Source organism: Eurosta solidaginis, chromosome 1, assembly GCF_040869045.1.
Source record: "Eurosta solidaginis isolate ZX-2024a chromosome 1, ASM4086904v1, whole genome shotgun sequence".
Classification (NCBI taxonomy): domain Eukaryota; kingdom Metazoa; phylum Arthropoda; class Insecta; order Diptera; family Tephritidae; genus Eurosta; species Eurosta solidaginis.
Window position 1 is genome coordinate 72,245,563 of NC_090319.1, and position 23,252 is coordinate 72,268,814.

A 23,252-nucleotide genomic window follows, 5' to 3' on the forward strand; every position below is an offset into this window, starting at 1 on the left:
CATGTAAGTATGGTTTTAAATAAAACCGTTTAACTTAAAAAAATTGTTTTTAATTATTTTATTTATATTAATTTTTTTGAAGAACTCATGCCCGGAGAGAATTTGAGTAACGTAGCAATTTACCTCCCCAAAGCTTCTGGCGCACCATACTCCAACATATGTCAATCAATTAAGCGCTGTCCATCTGTCTCGTTGTTCATTTTCTCATCGTTCTTGCAAAAATTTAAACTTTTCTTCCCTCTTATCTTTGCTAACGACTTCCATGCTTTTTTATGTTTCCCATAGCCTTCTTCTTTCCAGCGCTTATAGGACGATGGGGATTGCTGTGCTAATCACTAGTACGGCTGAGCCTGACGCAGTGTGATAAAGTAGCTTCCGTTCGCTGTATAACTGTTAAAAGCATTATTCTTACGGATTGTATTTGCTCACAGCTCCGAGCCGTGCAGTAGCGTGGTTTCCTCTTCCTTTCTATTTGGCATCAGCCTGCTTAGCAAGGATGCCTGTTAGGTGTCTTCTCAGTGGCATTTTTTTTTGCTCCCAATATGTTATTCGGGAGACTAATCTTACTCCCAAATGCCTGACCACCTTCTTTGTCGTTAAATTTCCGCAGAAAGTGTCAAAACTTACTCTTAACAGTATGTGATTTTTTGTTAGGAGTAACAACTCTCTTTTTTCTGCTGCCAACTGGAGTTCATGCTAGTCTAGCCACTACTTAGCGCGGATAATTACTAGGCGGATATATATGCGTGCTACCTCTATGCTTCGGCAGTAATAACTGCAGCAAAGTCGTGAATTGTCAAGTATTTCAAGACTCAAACTTTCATCGTTCCATAGGTCAAGGCCAAAAATTGATCCCTGCACTCCTTTGTATGCGGTTATCATGGTACGCGGAGCCTCTGAGGGTTGATATCTAAGGTAGCGATCACTGAGGTACTTTGGTATCGCTGCTCTAAAGCTTTTACCATTTCTGCCAATCTCGCGCTGTTGGAACCGTTCCGTACATCATAGGCTGCAAGGGTGACAGCTTGATTGGATTTAGCTTACTTCGCTGTGATATTTCTAAGCTTGTAAGGACGTCTTTAGTTGCACCTAAAGTGCATTTTTCGGGCCTGAAGTTGTTTGAACGGGGCGAAAGCCCTCCAGCTTGTTCTACAGCGCCTGCGATACGTCATTATAGGAGCTTTTAAAAACTTTTTCCGACTGTGTCGAGCATGCATAACGTACGGTATGCTGATGGTGAATTGGATTACTCTTTGCATTTACTAATTAACACAATCTGCTGCTTTTTCTATTTTTCGGGCTCCCAAAACCTTCTGGGTATTTATTTATCGCTACAACAAGAACAGCAAAGGGCAGTGGGTTTAACTACTTTCTTTTCCTTAATTTTTAAGTCTTTCAGCGGTTCCTTTCCCGGGGGGTTGAGGGCTTCCATTCTCAGCCCTTTCATTGGCAATTATTGTCTTCTTTAATTCCCTCACCTTCAAGGGCGATTCGATATATGATACCATGATTGTAGAGGCCGAGCGCTTAACTTCGCCCTGAATAATATTACGTCATTTAAAGAATTCAACCAAATCATCGATCGATCTCCGCACTCTAATTTGTTGATACTATATTCCCTCCTGAGCTGTGCGAACTTTGAAGGCTTGCCGCGCACTTTTTAATAAGGTCACGTAATGTTGGAGTGCCAGCTTGAGCCTTGTTGTCATAGTTTCCCTGACTTGCTCTTGTTGTAGCTGGATCACAACTTGCTCGCCTTTGACTTCCGCTCCTTTCAATTTTACCACCGTAAGCGAGAAAGTATTTTGACCAACGCGCGATGGGTCAGACACTTTTTGAAAGGGCCAAACCCATTCTCGCTAGCCCCTCTTGGTCGGCTTATTTCAATATTCGATCTCTACCTCTGCCTCCTGTACCTAAATATTAAATATGAATAACAATACATCACCGCCTATTTTAGGTTCCGAAAAAACTATGAATCAGAAAATCACTGAAATAGCCCTTAATAAAGTCATTTAGTAAATAAATATTCATTAGTTCTTATTGTGTAGCAATAAAACTCTTTATTTTGTTAAAAAAATTTAAAATTGTACATTACGCTTTCACTCATCACTATTTAAAATTTGGTCAAGATGCCAAGAGAACAAGGGAAATAATAACAAGATAACGCTATAGGACATCAACCGTGTAATTTGTCAATGGGTGCGGTTTGTGCAGGCGACTTTTGACCAACTACTTAATGATGATGCTGATACAAATCTTGCAATTCAAAAAAAATATTCACAATTATCGATTTAACAGAGCTGGTCACCCTGAGCTGATGAAAACTAAAATGTCAAATAAAGCTATCTGATAGATTGCTATCCTCCAGCTATAATCTAACTTAATTTGAGATGGTGAAAACGGCCATTAACTAAGAAGCGGAGCTTCCGTTAGCATGGAAAAAACGGAATTTTCAATAATTATAGATAAGTGACTAACTGAAGATAGTGAAAACGACCCTAAGGCCCGGTTTGCAGTAGTTGGTTAAGCCAAGCTTAAACTAAGTTTGCTTAAACTCTAGTCAAATTGAAACTCCAGTTAAACTACTGAGCAGTTTTACAGTCACAGTGTAAGGCCGCCTTTGAAGTCGGCCTTTTTTGCGGCAACATTGGTTATTTATTATCTATATCATTTGTAGATATGGCAACAACTGGATTTTGTTTACCCAACAAACATGGAAAAAAAAATGTCTCCACCGAAATATCTCTAGTTACGGAGGTGATATCCAACAGCATTACTTAATTATTCTTAAACCAGATAGTTCTCTAGTTGATATTCAACTTCATTCTCCAATCACTATCCAACCTTTGAGAAATTTTGTAAAATGTATAGTTCTCGAATCTCCAACGTCGAAACCTTCCTTAAGACGTCATTCTTAAACTATTTTCCAATCTTTGAGAGATTTTGAGATATGTGCAATTCTTAAATGAATATTCAACACATTGGAATTGAAACAAAATCTCCAAAGTGGTAACTAAAAAACCAACAGCTGTTTATTGAGAGAAATACCCACCTGGTTCATAGCAGTAATGAAGCGTAATTGATCAAAAATAATTTATATATATTTTATTTTCGTGAAAATACTGTGGTATGGCATTTTACATTCGAGTCCAGTTAGAGAACCACAAGTTGGGAATTTAATTTTTTCAACTTAAGTAATAGCATTTTTTGTTTTATAACAAAAATCCCTATTTTGCTGAGTACACCATTATTCTCGAGTTGAGCCACTGCTCCGAAACAACTCTTAAGATTTTAGAAGTATGTCTAGTTATCAACGTAAGCTCTAATGGTACTAAAGCCCAAATGCTTGCTGGGTATATTCGACGCCATTTCGAATGAACGCAAACAACTGATAAGTTAACTAGAGTTTAACCCTCCAAGATCGGCCGCTTAAGCTCAGCTTCAGTTAAAGTAGACTGAAAAACTGCAGCATAGGATTAAGCGTAGTTTAACTGACAAACTGAGTTGAACATGTACTGAAAAACCGGGCCTAAGAAGTAAAATATTAACTGAACTTCCAAATATTTAGGCTAACTATTCGCGTAGGCATGCTTATCAGGTTATCTACTTATGTGTTCTATTTTTTCTCTATTTTTAAACAAAAGCTCTTCGCTTTTATATCGAATATTATATGAATTTTCATCAAAGGGTTTGCGTGATATTTCTTTGTATATATATATTTTTTTTTTCTTTGTTGTCACAGTATTGTAACAGTAACGCGTGTCAGGAAAACGTGTTCAAGTTTTATTAAATCATATTAAATATAAATAATATGAATGAACAAAAATATACGAATAACAAAGTACGCATGACCTTCGAAATGTTAATTATGTGTAAAAATGAAATAAAAAACAAGTAAGGAAGGCTAAGTTCGGGTGTAACCGAACATTACATACTCATTTGAGAGCTGTGGAGACAAAGTAAGGGAAATCACCATGTTGTAAAAGGAACCTAGGGTAACCCTGGAATGTGTTTGTATGACATGTGTATCAAATGGAAGGTATTAAAGAGTATTTTAAGAGGAAGTGGGCCATAGATCTATAGATGGACGCCATTTAGGGACATCGCCATAAAGGTGGACCAGGCCTGACACGAGACTTTGTTTGTACGATATGAGTATCAAATGAAATGTGTTAATGATAATTTTAAAAGGGAGTGGGCCTAAGTTCTATAGGTGCACGTCTTTTCGAGATATCGCCATAAAGGTGGACCAGGGGTGACTCTAGAATTTATTTTGTACGATAAGGGTATCAAATAAAAGGTATTAATGAGTATTTTAAAAGAGTGTGGGCCTAAGTTCTATAGATGTACGCGTTTTCGAGATATCGCCATAAAGATGGACCAGGGGTGACTCTAGAATTTGTTTGTACGATATGAGTATCAAATGAAAGGTGTTAATGAGTATTTTAAGAGGGCGTGGGCCTTAGTTCTATATGTGGACGCCTTTTGGAGATATCGCCATAAACGTGGACCAGGGGTGACTCTAGAATTTGTTTGTAATGTATGGGTATCAAATGAAAGGTGTTAATGAGTATTTAAAAAGGGAGTGGGCCTAAGTTCTATAGGTGGACGCATTTCGTTATAAAAGTGGACCTGGGTTGACTTTAGAATGCGTTTGTACAATATGGGTATCAAATGAAAGGTGCTAATGAGGATTTTAAAAGGGTGTGGGCCTTAGTTCTATAGGTGGACGCCTTTTTGAGATATCGCCATAAAGGTGGACCAGGGGTGACTCTAGAATTTGTTTGTACGATATGGGTATCAAATGAAAGGTGTTAATGAGTATTTTAAAAGGGCGTGGGCCTTAGTTCTATAGGTGGACGCCTTTTCGAGATATCTCCATAAAGGTAGACCAGGGGTGACTCTAGAACTTATTTGTACGATATGGGTATCAAATGAAAGGTGTTAATGAGTATTTTAAAAGGGAGTGGGCCTTAGTTCTATAGGTGGATGCCCTTTCGAGATATCGCCATAAAGGTGGGCCAGGGGTGACTCTAGAATTTATGTGTACGATATGGGTATCAAATGAAAGGTGTTAATGAGTATTTTAAAAGGGTGGGGGCCTTAGTTCTATAGGTGGACGCCTTTTCGAGATATCGCCATAAAGGTGGACCAGGGGTGACTCTAGAATTTGTTTGTACGGTATGGGTATCAAATGAAAGGTGTTAATGAGTATTTTAAAAGGGCGTGGGCCTTAGTTCTATAGGTGGATGCCTTTTCGAGATATCGCCATAAGGGTGGGCCAGGGGTGACTCTAGAATTTTTTTGTACGATATGGGTATCAAATGAAAGGTGTTAATGAGTATTTTAAAAAGGCGTGGGCCTTAGTTCTATAGGTGGACGCCTTTTCGAGATATCGACATGAAGGTGGACCAGGGGTGACTCTAGAATTTGTTTGTACGGTATGGGTATCAAATGAAAGGTGTTAATGAGTATTTTAAAAAGGAGTGGGCCTTAGTTCTATATGTGGAAGCCTTTTCGAGATATCGCCATAAACGTGGACCAGGGGTGGCTCTAGAATGTGTTTGTACGATATCGGTATCAAATTAAAGGTATTAATGAGGGTTTTAAAAGGCAGTGGCCCTTAGTTGTATATGTGAAGGCATTTTCGAGATATCTACCAAAATGTGGACCAGGGTGATCCAGAACATCATCTGTCGGGTACCGCTAATTTATTTATATATGTAATACCACGTACAGTATTCCTTCCAAGATTCCAAGGGCTTTTGATTTCGCCCTGCAAAGCTTTTTCATTTTCTTCTACTTAATATGGTAGGTGTCACACCCATTTTAGCAAGTTTTTTTCTAAAATTATATTTTGCGTCAATAGACCAATACAATTACCATGTTTCATTCCTTTTTTCGTATTTGGTATATAATTATGGCATTTTTTTCATTTTTCGTAATGTTCGATATCGAAAAAGTGGGCGTGGTCATAGTCGGATTTCGGCCATTTTTTACATCAATACAAAGTGAGTTCAGATAAGTACGTGAACTGAGTTTAGTAAAGATATATAGATGTTTGCGCAAGTTATCGTGTTAACGGCCGAGCGGAAGGACAGACGGTCGCCTGTGTATAAAAACTGGGCGTGACTTTAACCGATTTCGCCCTTTTTCACAGAAAACAGTTACCGTCCTAGGAGCTAAGCCTCTACCAAATTTCACAAGGATTGGTTAATTTTTGTTCGACTTATGGCTTTAAAAGCATCCTAGACAAATTAAATGAAAAAACGGAGCCACGCCCATTTTGAAATTTTCCTTTATTTTTGTATTTTGTTGCATAATATCCTTACTGGAGTTGAATGTTGGCATAATATACTTATATGCTGTAAAGTTATTAACTTTTTTTTTAAATTTGAATTTAAAAAAAAAATTTTTTAAAAAGTGGGCGTGGTCGTTCTCCGATTTTGCAAATTTTTATTAAACAGACATAAAGTAATAAGAGTAACGTTCCTGTCAAATTTCATCATGATATCTTCAACGACTGCCAAATTACAGCTTGCAAAACTTCTAAATTACCTTCATTTAAAAGTGGGCGGTGCCACGCCCATTGTCCAAAATTTTACTAGTTTTCAATTCTCCGTCATAAGCTCAACTCACCTACCAAGTTTCATCGCTTAATGCGTATTTGGTAATGAATTATCGCACTTTTTCGATTTTTCGAAATTTTCGATATCGAAAAAGTGGGCGTGGTTATTGTCCGATATCGTTCATTTTAAATAGCGATCTAAGATGTGTGCGCAGGAACCTACATACCAAATTTCATCAAGATACCTCAAAATTTACTCAAGTTATCGTGTTAACGGACAGACGGACGGACGGACGGACATGGCTCAATCGAATTTTTTTTCGATACTGATGATTCTGATATATGGAAGTCTATATCTATCTCGATTCCTTTGTACCTGAACAACCAACCGTTATGCAATCAAAGTTAATATACTCTGTGAGCTCTGCTCAACTGAGTCTGACAAGTAAAGGTGTCTAAGTTAGGGTGTAACCGAACATTATATACTCAGCGTGAGCTTCAATTGTACATTTCATTTCAGATAAATTAATTTCCTACATAACACGTGGCACCGCCCGTTTAAAAAAAATGTCTCCCCATTTCCTCTTACATTAAAACTTGATGAGTGAAATATCATTTATTCAAAACATTTTTTTGCTAAGTTATAGCTTATTATTCTAGTCTACGACCCTTTTAAATTTGTTTTATATCTAAGTTGCAGTGGTCTTTAATCGATCCCGTCCATTTTTGCTAGAAATATTTTCTGCTATAGGGAAAACATGTGTATACAATTTCATTACGATATATTAATTTTTCTTCGAGAAAATTGCTTAGTCATAAAAGCGGCGGTCGGTGCCAAGCCCATTTTCAAAAATTTTAGTGTTTTCAAATTTAATGTTATAATTCAATTTAGAAAGTAAAATTCTATTGATACAAAGTAGGGCTGGGACTATCCGCATATTCGATTATCCGGATATCCATACTGATTTCCGTTGACACGGATAAAATCCGGACGGCGCGGATATCCGGTCAATATTCGTTTGTGAAACTATCCGGTTATCCGGATTTATGAAGATCCGGTTAATAACCGCATTTTTGCATATCCAGTGAAAGGAAAGAATTGATGTACCATATATGTTTATTTAACATTAATAACAATAAATTCGTATAAATAAATGGCACTGTTCTTATTTTTACTTGTTTGTAAAATTGTAGCTTTTTAATTTTTGACGTTAATTTAATAATCTACAAACATATTTTGTGAAAAATTTTTCGATGTTTGCTTCGTTCAATTCTGATATGCAGATATTCAACTTTTATATTCCAGTATCCGGACAAGCCGAATAGCGGATATCCGGATTTCCCATTTTTGAGTCTGGATATTCGGATTTTATGCTTAGCTATCCGCTTATTCGAATATCCGGTTTATCCGGATAGTTGAAAAATCCGGATGCAGTTCACAGCCCTGATACAAAGATCTTTTTCGCTAAGATATAGCTTATTACTTTCGCCTACGACCCTTTTAAAAATCTTTGATATAAAAGTGGGCGTGGTCTTTAACCGATCTCGTCTATTTTTTCTAGAAATATTTCCTGCTATGAGGAAACTTAGTGTACCCAATTTTATTACTATCCGTTAATTTTTCTTCGAGTTATGACTCCCGAAACATAGAAAATTGGTTAGTCATAAAAGGGGCGGTGCCACGCCCCTTTTTTAAAATTTGAAGTTTTTCCTATTTATTGTTATAAATCCACTTGGGTAATAAAATACCATTGATATAAAGCTATTTTTTGCAAAGATATAGCTTATTTTATTCGTCCCTTTTAAAAATCGTTTATATAAAAGTGGGCGTGGTCCTTAACCAATCTCGTTAATTTTTCTTTATAGCATTCCTAATAGTAAAGGCAACCCCTCTGGCGAATTTTGTTACGATAGGTTTAACGATTTTTGATTTATGATTAATAATATTTGCAAAATTGATGTTATCACAAGTGGGCGGTGCCACGCCCATTTTAAAAAATTTTTCTAAATTTTTATCAAGAGTCTCAATATCAGTCACATGTCATATTTTAATATTCTAGGTGTATTATTTACTAAATAATCAGGCTTTTTGTGTTTTCCAAAATGTTATATATATAAAAATTGGGCGTGGTTATCAGCCGATTTCACTCATTTTCAATACCAATCTATTCTGGGTCCATATAACCTCGTGTACCAAATTTGGTGCCAATATCTCAATATTTACTCAAGTTATCGTGTTAACGGGCAGACGGACGGACGGACAGACGAACGGATCAAGTTGTTTTTCGATACTGATGACTTTGATATATGGAAGTCTATATCTATCTCGATTCCTTTATACCTGTACAACAAACCGTTATTCAATCAAAGTTAATATACTCTGTGTGCAAATTACGATGAGTATATAAATGTTTAAAATTAATTAGGTCTGCTTCCTTTATGAAACATATGTTTATATTAGTATAAATAATTAAAAGGCTAAAAATATAAAATAAATAAAAGATTTGAGTTAATTGGCATATGCAAAGCTGAATTTAAAATAAATATAGAAAAGCGGGTAGTATTTTGTAAACAGTGACATACGTTTAAGAACTTCAGCATAAGACTATGTGGTTTGACTGCAGGGAACTTCCACCGTAGAGACACTGCAGTAATCTGACAGTCTGTAGAATTTATTTCTGGATCAACACAGAAAGCAGGAGACCCGATCCCTTTCACTTTGTCCCTTGGTCTAAGTTGTTCGAGTTTATTAGGAAACTTGCGTTTACGTATTCATCAGAGTCCTGTTCGGCTCTCCTAATCTCATGTTGAAAAATACCCAACCACACCTTGTAGGGCTCCCAGTCGCTTATGGAAAGCTTTGAGGTTACTAAACGTCTCCGTCCATCACGGAGGTTTACCCCTACCCACATGAGTTTTCAAAGGTTAGGAGTAAAAAAAGCTTTATTAAAAGTCAGAGTTAACTTATCCACTACGGCAGCTTCGGCAGTTTCATTTACCAATTTACGCGGTAGGTACTCCAGCCAGAAGTTCATTCAGCTTACAACTATACTGATCCATGTCAACACGTTTTGGACTTCTAGATGAGTTTTTCTTTGGACGTGGGTCATCAAGAGAGAACTCTCTGCTCAGAGAGCATATTGTAACCCGTTACCCGGGAGACCAGATCTCTAGATACAAAATAAAGGCCAAAAACTCCTCCCCTAGCAAAAAATTAACTTACCTTCTAGCGTTGGTATCTGAGCTTCTCCGCTTGTGATAGTGGGAATTAAGTTACTTCAGTGGTGATTTCGCTGATAATTGCTAGGGGCGGCTCCTGAGCATTGTCTCGTATGTAAACTTTGTCTAAATATCAATCTTATATAAATCTAATAAAAATGTTTCAACGGTATATTAATTTTTGCACAGAGCTTATTATTATTTACTATTTTTAAATTTTAGCTAATTTTTAAGGCGGACATGAATTCAGTAACAACGTCATGTGAGATTAAGAGTTCCTTGAACTCGTGATACAAAACCTCATAACCAAAAAAAAAAAAAAAAAAACTCAAAACAAAAATTTTATTGTCACCATTCATGGAAAGCTATTGAAAATAATCAGTTCTCGAGATTTCTTTTAATTCGCCAATTGATAAGTGAACAGATCCATCATATCAACGATTACAAGAAAAACACCTACAAGAGGCTATTATCACAGAGACAGTACTTGGAGTGTGAAAGCTTGCAATAAATTGTGATACTTAAAATTGATTGATTCTTGATTTATGCATACCTACAGCCTCCTCTCTCACCCCGGCCACCACTAACAAGTGATAATAATAGCAGCCTAATCTGCAGCTTAATTCTCAGCCTCGGTTAAGAATGTTGGAACTCGATAAAATTTTAGAAAAATGCGGCGATTGTCATCGTTTGCAGGCGATCATGTTGTTGTTGTTTTGCATTATTAATATGCTATCGGCATTGCACTATTACTCACAAACTATCATTAGTTTTGTCCCCAAGTATTGGTAAGTTGCACGGACACACAACAAACCTAAAAGTGCATTAATAATTTGGTTTTTATATTAATCCCCTTTATCCAACCTTGTAGGTGTGTCGATGGTTTTGCGAATCCTACGGATGCTTATGAGGTGGCTAGCCAGCAAGTTGGCTCTTCTTGTCAACCGCATCGGTTTTCTGTCGCTGATAATGTAGCTATGCAGAATGTCTCGAATACGGAAACCTGCCAGCAATACGACTACGAATTGTATATGGGTTATCAAAGTTTTACAAGTGAGCTAAATTGGATCTGTGATCGCGCTTGGCAAGCGACATTGGGACAGTCGATGTTTTTTGTTGGTTCCGTTGTGGGTAGTTTGCTATTCGGGTTTCTAGCAGATAGCTTGGGTAAGACAGAGTGCGATTTCCTAATTTATGTAGCATGTACTATTCTATTTAAAATATACATTTTTCTTCTAGGCCGTCTTCCAATTTTGATTGTTGCAAATGTTGTGGCAATGATTGGTAATACCCTAACAATATTTGGCACAACGCTATCGCTCTTTTCGCTGTTTCGCTTTCTTTCCGGCATGGCAACTGATAGTAACTTTGTTATGATGTATATTTTGGGTAAGTGAGATTGTGACAGGCATTATTAAGACTGATTTGACAAATCTTTATTATCGGTCACTCTACGTTCTACTTCAATGGGTTCTTATTTGTATGATTCGGAATTTTGGGCCGTTTCGAGAGGAAATTTAGCTTGGAAGATAAATAGTGGTTATAGTGATGCCAACAGTGTGGAAGGAAGTTTAAGGTTGAGCTGGCTAAAGTACTTCGGTCGCGACTCACTTGGATCTCACTTGGTCGCGCCTCACTTGGCTTCCCTTATCAGGGCAGCTACCACCGAACCTAACCTAAGGATGAGCTGTACGAGCTTTATGCGCAATTCACAATCGAATGACTAAACAAATGCTGACTTTTATCTCCCCCGCCTGTGCCCAGCGAAATGATTCGTATACTTCTTCGAAGGCATTACGCAAACTCTATTTTATATGGGCTCCCATCATGGAGTTATTAATGTACTAAGCAGTCTATGCTACATTTCTTCCCAAAGATTCCCTATAGGTCCTGGGGAGTATTATCAATGATGATGATCTCTTTAATGTCGCATTCAAGGCCGCTTCAGTAGCATCGCAATATTCGTAGACTTACCACTGCGTGGGTGCGTAGGTAGCAGCGGTCAGAAAGCGAATGAGAGGCGCAGGCATATGCAAGTGATACTGCCTTACCGCTAGTCCGCAAACTTTTCAAATTGAATGTGATCGGGTATCGAAAGCGCGGCCTATGGTAAAAGAAGTCTTTTCCACAAACATTTTATGTAAACAGCCCAGCAAACACAGAATCTAACGTTAGAGAATTTTTCGTTTTGCACATTAGAAACTAGTGTAATTATCTAATAGAGAAAAATGTTAGAAAACTACACTAGAAATCGACTCGAAATCAGTTAAAGAACTAACGTAAATTCGAGCATATTTGAATAATATTAGAGAAATACATTAGAATTCGATTAGAAATCTAACCTTTATCTCGATATCGAGAACTAAGTCCCCTTTTTGTCGAGAATGCTATAGTTCTCGACAGTTTCTCAAATCGTTCTCTAACCTCCTACCCTAGAGAAAGTCATTAGAATTCGAATCGTTTTCTAATCGTTCTCTAACCTAAATGTGTGTTGGGAGATGGAATTATCTTGCACAGTCCTTCCACTTTTTATTAGTAGTACGATAGTTGACCTCGGTCTCCTACTACATTTTGATGTGTCCGGGGATTGGAGGTGAATTAACCTACATCCTACCTTCCACTACTCACCACATTGGTGCGTTCACCGCCACCATATCTTCGAGGCCAGACCACCGTATATACTACCTGGGTATATTCCCACCGGCAGTGATAGATATCCAGTCGTAGTTTGCTTTTTGTCGAAATACAGGTTACTGGATCGCTGATTCAGCAAGTAATTCTGCTTTTCAAGAGCTCGTGATAGCTGTCTCTCGAGGAACAAAAATCACACTCAACAAGTCGCTCATCATATCCATTCTGATGTATAGCTCAGAATCATTGACGCTCCCGAGAGAATATGAGATGTCCCTTGGCGTCTTCGAGAGAAAAATTCTCCGAAATATTTATAGTCCTGTCCATGATGCTGACGGCGAGCATCGAAGGAGGTATAATTATAAGCTGTATGAACTTTATGCAGATGTGAGATAGTGCAGTGAATACAAGTCACAAGCTTCGATAGCTAGGTCGTGTTATGCGAATGGACGAAGACGCTACGTATTTCAATCGAAAACGCATTTTGGAATCAGAAAAAGCGAGAACCTCCACTGAGTTGGGAGAAGCAGGTGTAGGAAGACTTAATCTCCCTTATTGTTCCCAACTGGCGCCATTTATGGCGAAACAGGAATATCTAGCATGACTTGTTTCGAAACGGGCAAAATCGCCTAGGTAGGTAAGAGCCAATTAATGATAATGATGAAATCGACTGGTTTGAAATGCGTACACGAGATGAAGGAAAAATAGGTTATGCTATCTCTGACAGTCAAACGGGTCCTACCAAAGTTTGTTATTTTCCCAACTTTTGCAATCGTTCCAAGTTGTTTTACTTTTCAAGAAAAACTAACGTTTACACGTCTTATCACTTGAAGATGAAGACCTTCCACGGTTATGACTAAACTTCAATTTATTAATTTTATAAATTTCAATTCACAGTTATGGAGTATCTACGTCCTTCACTTCGCACCGTTGGTCTAAGCATCTGCATTGGCTTTTTCTACTGTCTTGGCTCAATGGCTGCACCATGGATTGCTGTACTGTTACAAACATGGAGAGGCTTCCTACTTGCCACCGCAATACCATTTGCTGTTGTACCGTTATTCTACTTCATTGTACCCGAAAGCGTACAATGGCTGATATCAAAGCAAAAATACGACAAAGCTGTTAAATGTCTAAAACGTGTAGCGCTGATCAATCGACGTGTAGTTGAAGAATCTGCCTATACGGAGTTCATCGATGAATGCAAACGTAGCCAATTGCATACAAAATCGGGACCAAATCTTTTTGGACTATTTGCAACACCACGTTTACGTCGCAATACGCTCATCTTGTTTTTTAAATCGTAAGTTTGATTTTACCTATGTACATACATAAGGGTGGTCCTTACAAATCAAAGAATCGATTTTCTCTAGTCTCACCCTTTCAGACGGCAAAAGCTAGTTCAAATATTAATTTTGGTTTGGTGTAAGTGGACTAAGGGTGTCAGACAGTAACCAAAGTTAAGGCTGCTCTATGGAATCTCAAAAAATTAATTGCATGATTTTCAATACCCCATATCATAAATCAGTATAACAAAATAAGGGAACGGCTGAAGCCTATTGTACAGGGATCCAAGCCCAGTGGCCCTTACGAAGACTAAATACATTAAAATCTTAATTTTGGACCCTTGTGTGCCACCCCTTAACGTCTCGAAATGGAACAAAAAATTATATGTGTAATTTTTGACCAAAGTATTACTATCTCATGGGGCGAGACTGGAAAAAATCGATTATTTGATTTATAAGGGCCACCCTAATGTATATATTTAATAACATTTAAATATGTCTTATTTGAAGATAATTTAATTAATCTACATTCAATACAATTTATGTGTCTGTGTTTTTGTGTTTTTTCTATTGCAGCATGGTCATCACTTTATGCTATGATGCAGTGTCTCGTAATGTTCAAGGTCTCGGTATATCGCCATTTGTCATGTTCACATTGAGCGCAACGGCCATATTGCCAGCCTGCATTTTATTGATCGTCTTGCAAGATCGTATCGGACGTAAAGCGATGGCATCCATGTCATTGTTGTTAAGTGGCGTTTTTATATCGGTCACTGGAGCGATACTCTTTTGTACGGAGCGTAGCGGTGCAGAGACGGGTAAGTAGACAGGTAAAAACGAATTTTATGCAAAAATAAAACTTTTTTTTCTTTTCAGACGTTATATTGGTTGTGGTTTTGTCGATTATTGGACGTTTTGGTGTAACGGTTGCTTACAATTCGGGTGCACAGTATGCCACAGAGCTAATACCCACATGCGTACGCGGTCAAGGTGTAGCAGTGGTGCATGTCATGGGTTATGCTTTTACCTTCTTTAGTTCCTACATATTATATACGCGCTCATTTTTTCAACCAATGCCAGAGCTTATTCTGGGTATACTTTCGCTTTTAGGTGCCGGATTGTGTTTGCTGTTGCCCGAGACGCTAAATAGGTAAGTGCTTAAAATTTTTAGGAGACAGGAATGGCGCTCATACTAGATCTATTGGATTCATAATGAGACGACTTTTTCCTAGTACAGTACTCTTATATGCCAAAGGGTTGCTCATATCAGTAATATCAGTAAATTCTTCATCAATTCTTAGAGAAAGCGTTCGGGTGCCGCTGAAATTCAAATAATGCCCTTTGACCTTAAGGTTAAGATAAGCAAGAAAGAAAACTTTAGTCAGAAAGTCGTAAAATGTATCCCCTAGGAAATACAATTCTAAACGGGAGATAGTGACATAAAAAGACGCTCCAGCTCAGCCTCCATTGTGGCCTCCATTGGGTTGGGAGGTACAGGAGCAGAAAGGCTTTAACTCCCATGGTGCCCCTTGTTGGCGGCAGTTTTAGCAAAATAGGAATAATAGCTGGTTTGACTTTTACTCAACCGTCAAGATCACTTAGACGGTTAGGCGCCAATTAGTGATGTTGAGTACCACATTCCAAGAAGCCATGATTTTCACTGGCGTACTGTATCGCGTTCCAATATCGTGCGGATCTCTAAGCTTATTGGGAATTTGGAGTGCCACTGCTCACTTGTAGTCTGCTCCTGCGCACATGGGCCTCGATTCAGACAATGAAATACTGCATAAACATCACCCTTTACGAGGTAGCGAAAGCTTCCAAGCGAAGTTATTGGGTTCACGAAGATTTGTCCAATACTAATATCCAATTTTAGTGTGTATGTCCTAGTATACTGGAAACCTATCCTGCTGCTGTTGGATGCCGGATAACGAGGTGGAACTTGATGTTTGACTGTCCAACTTTTGCCATTATAAGGCGAAAGCACTTCGGTCTAGGCGCACTTGGATATCGGGATGCTACGGTGAATGTTTAAGTAGCAATAGCTTACGTAACATTAGCTTGCCTGTTTTCACTTCGCTTGTTGTGCCGATAAAGACACTCCCCGAAGGTTTTGGGGAGGGCTATCGATGTTGACGGTCCTTTGCCGGATATAGGTCCGCTACTTTCCGGTAACAATCACTAATAATGTACAAGCCCAACCATCTTGGAAACCATTTAATACGACCACATTGAACCTTCTAGGCTATTCTGCCTTCACTCCCTAGTGGAGAGGCTATAAATTGCGCTGGCAGCCTCTTGAAAGTTGCTCTACACAACCCCCTGAATCATTTGGGTATTTTAGTCGCTTCTAACATAACTGCCGTGAGTATATTTTAAACCCCCTAACCCGCTCCTTCCTGCCGTTAAAGTGAGCTTCTCTATAAGAGTAAATATATCGCAATATAGCCCTCCGAGAACTACAGAATACTGCTCCGATGAGAACCCTTAAATGGACTTATCGGCCATGCAGGATAAAGCATTGCGTCCGCGCTTGTTAGGCAGTATTATATATGTATAATACAGCCTCCCGTTAGGAAGACCAAAAGCAAATCCTTTGGGCTACATTGGCGTTTCCTACAGGTGTCAGTTTTATGAAGCACTTAGTTTGAAGAAGGGACGATGGGTGCGCTCTATTAAAGTAGTTCAAAATCGCTTTCACTTCTTGAAGCCGAATAAATTTAGATAGGGTGAATAAGTAATATGGTTACATCTGATTTCTGTTGCCGACTTCGAGAGAGCTGGAAGAGGCGCTATCCGTGAGTACGGAGTTTAGTGGACTCTTAAGTTTATGAAATATTTTTGAATTTAATTTTTCGGAGTTATGTGAAGTGCAGCCACAGGGAATGGCGTGCTAGATAACATCTAAGGGTCGTCGCGGGACCAGTTGGTGGGAAAAAGTCCGACCATGTTCTCTGTAGCATACTGCACCAGTTTCGAGGTAGCCCCCAACTAGCACATTAAGGGACGGCACTGGTTATAATTATCTCCCCTCGTTGTGCTACTTTTTATAATCTCATGTCGTACGGAATAAAAATAACCTCCTTTTGCAGACCTGTAGAACTGAAAGACTGAGAAAAAGATAGAGCTAGGTGAAAATTAGGAGCGGGAGAGGATGAAGGAGAGGGAGCTAGAGAGAGATGAATACAAAGAGAGAAAAGAAAGGGGAGAAAAGAACGGAGTAGAACAGAGATATAAAGTTTTTAAAAGCCACACAGATAAGTTTGCTCAAAACAAGCAGGGTTTTCTAGTATCGTTACGACACAATCGAGTATAAAATAACGGTATAGAGTGCAAAAAGTTGCCGATAGTCGTGTCCCTACTTCTGGTCCTCAATTTCATCCAATAAGAAAAGAAAATGTTTATCTATGAACGTTCCACTTGTAACTTCCAGAACTATATTTGGTATCCTCTAAGAATAAGGCGAGGGAACTATTTGTCGCTTTTTTTATGCAGACAGTTTCTATTTATACTCAGTTGAGCAGAGCTCACAGAGTATATTAAGTTTGATTGGATAACGGTTGGTTGTACATATATAAAGGAATCGAGATAGATATAGACTTCCATATATTAAAACAAGTAGGGAAGGCTAAGTTCGGGTGCAACCGAACATTACATACTCAGTTGAGAGCTATGGAGACAAAATAAGGAAAATCACCATGTAGGAAAATGAACCTAGGGAACCCTGGAATGTGGTTGTATGACATGTGTATCAAATGGAAGGTATTAAAGAGTATTTTAAGAGAGAGTAGGCCATAGTTCTATGGATGGACGCCATTTAGGGATATCGCCATAAAGGTGGACCAGGGCTGACTCTAGAATTTGTTTGTACGATATGGGTATCAAACGAAAAGTGTTACTGAGCATTTTAAGAGGGAGTGGGCAATAGGTCTATAGGTGGACGCCTTTTCGAAATGTCGCCATTAGGGTGGGCCAGGGGTGACTCTAGAATGTGTTTGTATGATATGGGTATCAAATGAAAGATGGTAATGAGTATTTTAAAAGGGAGTAATCCTTAGTTCTATAGGTGGACGCCTTTTTGAGATATCGCCATAAAGGTGGACCAAGGGTGACTCTAGAATGTTTGTACGATATGGGTATCAAACGAAAGGTGTTACTGAGCATTTTAAGAGGGAGTGGGCATTAGGTCTATTGGTAGACGTCTTTTCGAGATATCGCCATTAGTGTGGGCCAGGGGTGACTCTATAATGTTTGTACGATATGGGTATCAAACGAAAGGTGTTACTGAGCATTTTAAGAGTGAGTGGGCATTAGGTCTATAGGTGGACGCCTTTTCGAGATATCGCCATTAGGGTGGGCCAGGGGTGACTCTAGAATGTGTTTGTACGATATGGGTATCAAATTAAAGGTGGTAATGAGTATTTTAAAAGGGAGTAATCCTTAGTTCTATATGTGGACGCCTTTTCGAGATATCGCCATAAAGGTGGACCAAGGGTGACTCTAGAATGTTTGTACGATATGGGTATCAAACGAAAGGTGTTACTGAGCATTTTAAGAGGGAGTGGGCATTAGGTCTATAGGTGGACGCCTTTTAGAGATATCGCCATTAGGGTGGGCCAGGGTAACTCTAGAATGTGTTTGTACGATATGGGTATTAAATGAAAGGTGGTAATGAGTATTTTAAAAGGGAGTAATCCTTAGTTCTATAGGTGGACGCCTTTTCGAGATATCGCCATAAAGGTGGACCAAGGGTGACTCTAGAATGTTTGTACGATATGGGTATCAAACGAAAGGTGTTACTGAGCATTTTAAGAGGGAGTGGGCATTAGGTCTATAGGTGGACGCCTTTTCGAGATATCGCCATTAGGGTGGGCCAGGGGTGACTCTAAAATGTTTGTACGATATGGGTATCAAACGAAATGTGTTACTGAGCATTTTAAGAGGGAGTGGGCATTAGGTCTATAGGTGGAGGCCTTTTCGAGACATCGCCAATAGGGTGGGCCAGGGGTGACTCTAGATTGTTTGTACGATATGGGTATCAAACGAAAGGTGTTACTGAGCATTTTAAGAGGGAGTGGACATTAGGTCTATAGGTGGACGCCTTTTCGAGATATCGCCATTAGGGTGGGCCAGAGGTGACTCTAGAATGTTTGTACGATATGGGTATCAAACGAAAGGTGTTACTGAGCATTTTAAGAGGGAGTGGGCATTAGGTCTATAGGTGGACGCCTTTTCGAGATATCGCCATTAGGGTGGGCCAGGGGTGACTCTAGAATGTGTTTGTACGATATGGATATCAAATTAAAGGTATTAATGAGGGTTTTAAAAGCGAGTGGCCCTTAGATGTATATGTGAAGGTGTTCTCGCGATATCGACCAAATGTGGACCAGGTGATCCAGAAAATCATCTGTCGGGTACTGCTAATTTATTTATATATGCAATACCACTAACAGTATTCCTGCCAAGATTCCAAGGGCTGTTGATTTCGCCTTGTAGAACTTTTTCATTTTCTTCTACTTAATATGGTAGGTGTCACACCCATTTTACAAAGTTTTTTCCAAAGTTATATTTTGCGTCAATAAACCAATCCAGTTACCATGTTTCATCCCTTTTTTCGTATTTGGTATAGAATTATGGCATTTTTTTCATTTTTCGTAATTTTCGATATCGATAAAGTGGGCGTGGTTATGGTCGGATTTCGGCTATTTTTTATACCAAGATAAAGTGAGTTCAGATAAGTAGGTGGGCTAAGTTTAGTAAAGATATATCGTTGTTTGCTCAAGTTATTGTGTTAACGGCCGAGCGGAAGGACAGACGGTGGACTGTGTATAAAAACTGGGCGTGGCTTCCACCGATTTCGCCCATTTTCACAGAGAACAGTTACCGTCATAGAATCTATGTCCCTACCAAATTTGAAAAGGATTGGTAAATTTTTGTTCGACTTATGGCATTAAAAGTATTCTAGACAAACTAAATGAAACTGGGCGGAGCCACGCCCATTTTGAAATTTTCTTTTATTTTTGTATTTTGTTGCATCATATTATTACAGGAGTTGAATTTTGACTTAATTTACTTATATGCAGTAAAGATATTAAATTTTTTGCTAAAATTTGAATTAAAAAAAAAATTTTTTTAAAAAGTGGGCGTGTTCTTCATCCAATTTTGCTAATTTTTATTTAGCACATATATAGTAATAGTAGTAGCGTTCCTGCCAAATTTCATCATGATATCTTCAACGACTGCCAAATTACAGCAAAACTTTTAAATTGCCTTCTTGTAAAAGTGGGCGGTGCCACGCCCATTGTCCAAAATCTTACTAATTTTCTATTCTGTGTCATAACGTCAACCCATCTGCCAAGTTTCATCGCTGTAACCGCCTTTGGCAATGAATTATCGCATTTTTTCGGTTTTTCGAAATTTTCGATATCGAAAAAGTGGGCGTGGTTATAGTCCGATATCGTTCATTTTAAATAGCGATCTGAGATGAGTGCCCAGGAATCTACATACCATGGCTCAATCAAATTTTTTTTCGATCCTGATTATTTTGATATATGGAAGTCTATATCTATCTCGATTCCTTTATATATGTACAACCAACCGTTATCCAATCAAACTTAATATACTCTGTGAGCTCTGCTCAACTGAGTATAATAATCAGGATCGAAAAAAAATTCGATTAAGCCATGTCCGTCCGTCCGTCCGTCCCTTAACACGATAACTTGAGTAAATTTTGAGGTATCTTGATGAAATTTAGTATGTAGGTTCCTGAGTACTCATCTCAGATCGCTATTTAAAATGAACGATATCGGACTATAACCACGCCCACTTTTTCGATATCAAAAATTTCGAAAAACCGAAAAAGTGCGATAATTCATTACGAAAGACAGATAAAGCGACGAAACTCGGCAGATGAGTTGAATTTATGACGCAGAATAGAAAATTAGTAAAATTTTGGACAATGGGCGTGGCACCGCCCACTTTTAAAAGAAGGCAATTTAAATCTTTTGCAAGCTGTAATTTGTCAGTCGATAAGATATCATGATGAAGTTTGGCAGGGACGTTTCTCCTATTACTGTATGTATGTCTAATAAAAATTAGCAAAATCGGAGAAGGACCACGCCTACTTTTAAAAAAAATTTTTTTTAAAGTAAAATTTTAACAAAAAAATTAATATCTTTACAGTATATAAGTAAATTATGTCAACATTCAACTCCAGTAATGATATGGTGCAACAAAATACAAAAATAAAAGAAAATTTCAAAATGGGCGTGGCTCCGCCCTTTTTCATTTAATTTGTTTAGGATACTTTTAATGCCATAAGTAGAACAACAATTAACCAATCCTTTTGAAATTTGGCAGGGGCATAGATTTTATGATGTTTACTGTTTTCTGTGAAAAGGGGCGAAATAGGTTGATGCCACGCCCAGTTTTTATACACAGTCGTTCGTCTGTCCTTCCGCATGGCCGTTAACACGATTACTTAAGCAAAAATCGACGTATCTTTAATGAACTTAGTTCACGTACTTACTTGAACTCACTTTATCTTGGTATGAAAAATGAACGAAATCCGACAATGACCACGCCCACTTTTTCGATATCGAAAATTACGTAAAATGAAAAAAATGCCATAATTCTATACCAAATACGAAAAAAGGGATGAAACATGGTAATTGCATTGGTTTATTGACGCGAAATATAACTTTAGAAAAAACTTTTTAAAATGGTTGTGAAACCTACCATATTAAGTAGAAGAAAATGAAAAAGTTCTGCAGGGCGAAATAAAAAACCCTTAAAATCTTGGCAGGTATTACAAATATAAATAAAGTAGCGGTATCCAACAGATGATGTTCTGGGTCACCCTGGCCCACATTTTGGTCGATATCTGGAAAACGCCTTCACACCACTCCCTTTTAAAACTCTCATTAACATCTTTCGTTTGATACCCATATTGTACAAACGCATTCTAGGGTCACACCTGGTCCACCTTTATGGCGATATCTCGAAACGGCGTCCACCTGTGGAACTAAGCATCACTCCCTTTTAATATACTCATTAACACCTTTCTTTTGATACCCATATTGTACAAACAAATTCTAGGGTCAACCCTGATCCACCTTTATGGCGATATCACTAAATGGCGTCCACCTATAGAACTATGGCCCAATCCTTCATAAAATACTCTTTAATGCCTTTCATTTGATACACATGTCATACAAACCCATTCCCGGGTTTACCTCAGTTCATTTTCCTACATGGTTATTTTCCCTTATGTTGTCACCATAGCTCTCAACTGAGTATGTAATGTTCGGTTACACCCGAACTTAACCTTCCTTACTTGTTTTTTGTAAACGTTAATGTTACGAAAAAAAACCTTACAAAAAGTATCGCTAAAACTGAATTGTGTTTTTCTCATTTTTAGAACATTACCAACATCCCTGGAGGATGGTGAAAACTTTGGAAAAAATGACCGTTGGTACAGTTTCAGTTTTTCAGAGAAACGCACGCAGTCGGTTGATGTTTTGGCCACCAATACGGGATCTCAAAATATACGTAATAACACGGCTGGCTATTTTTGAGCACGAATATTAATTTTTTAACTAGATTTAAGTGTTAAACTAATGATAAGTGTTAGTGAAACTTATTAATATAAGCGTTGATTGCATAAACATTGATGATGGGGTATTTTGGAAAATTTTGTATAGATGTTGAGACAGTGAGGGATATGATATGCAATGTTTATTATTTTACAATAATACAACATTTTCAATTGTTTGGAAAAAAGTTCAAAATCAACTCGACAAGAAGCCTTTTGCACTTCCTATAGTCCGATTAGGTCTGCAGAAAAGAATTTAGTGAGCTTCATGCCATATTTATATATATAAATATATGAGAACAAAGTAAGAGCGTCGTAAGCTTAAGAGTTTCTCTTTTAAATTAGCTGTTGTATTTGTATAATATCGGCAGTTCTTCGCTGTTGCAATGACCAATGAAATCAGTTATGTTAAAAGAAAAATCAGATTGATTGAAAATCTGCCATTTTTATACCTTTCATGAAAATGAAATGGTACATTAATTTCGTCACGAAACCCAAATTGTAAGTCCTTAAAGGAAAATAGATAGACCCCCCATTAAGTATACCGAAATAATCAGGATGAAGAGCTGAGTTGATTTAGCCATGTCCGTCTGTCTGTTTGTATGCAAACTAGTCCCTCAATTTTTACGATATCTTAATAAAACTTGGTGAGCGGGTGTATTTGGGTGTCCGATTAGACATTTGTCGGAACCGACCGGATCGGACCACTATAGCATATATCCTCCATACAACCGATTTTTCAGAAAAAGAGGATTTTTGTCATATCTTAGTCAATTTAACAGAGTGCAGCTTCAAACTTCACCATATACTTTCGTATATTGCACATATTGTTGCCTGCAAAAATTTATGAGATCGGTCTTATACATAGTATATATCCCCCACAACCGAATGTTCAGATAAGAAACTTTTCGTAATTACTGCCCTATTTTAAGAGCTAGAGGCTTCAAGTTTC

General features: G+C 38.1%; 1 protein-coding gene across 4 annotated transcripts in view; it reads left to right on the forward strand.

The window, feature by feature from the left end:
- LOC137244325 (organic cation transporter-like protein) overlaps positions 1-23,048 on the forward strand; it is a 37,291-nt gene extending 14,243 nt beyond the window's left edge. For 2 of the 4 annotated variants that reach the window (XM_067773382.1, XM_067773310.1), the window contains exons 2-8: positions 10,013-10,578; positions 10,662-10,957; positions 11,030-11,179; positions 13,319-13,724; positions 14,284-14,525; positions 14,584-14,857; positions 22,127-23,048. In XM_067773382.1, the coding sequence (XP_067629483.1) occupies positions 10,433-10,578; positions 10,662-10,957; positions 11,030-11,179; positions 13,319-13,724; positions 14,284-14,525; positions 14,584-14,857; positions 22,127-22,283 (1,671 nt within the window). In that variant the 5' untranslated portion in view covers positions 10,013-10,432 and the 3' untranslated portion in view covers positions 22,284-23,048. The remainder of the gene's footprint in view (positions 1-10,012; positions 10,579-10,661; positions 10,958-11,029; positions 11,180-13,318; positions 13,725-14,283; positions 14,526-14,583; positions 14,858-22,126) is intronic. The other 2 variants (XM_067773439.1, XM_067773235.1) reach the window with 2 other exon arrangements.
- The last annotated feature ends 204 nt before the right edge of the window (positions 23,049-23,252 follow it).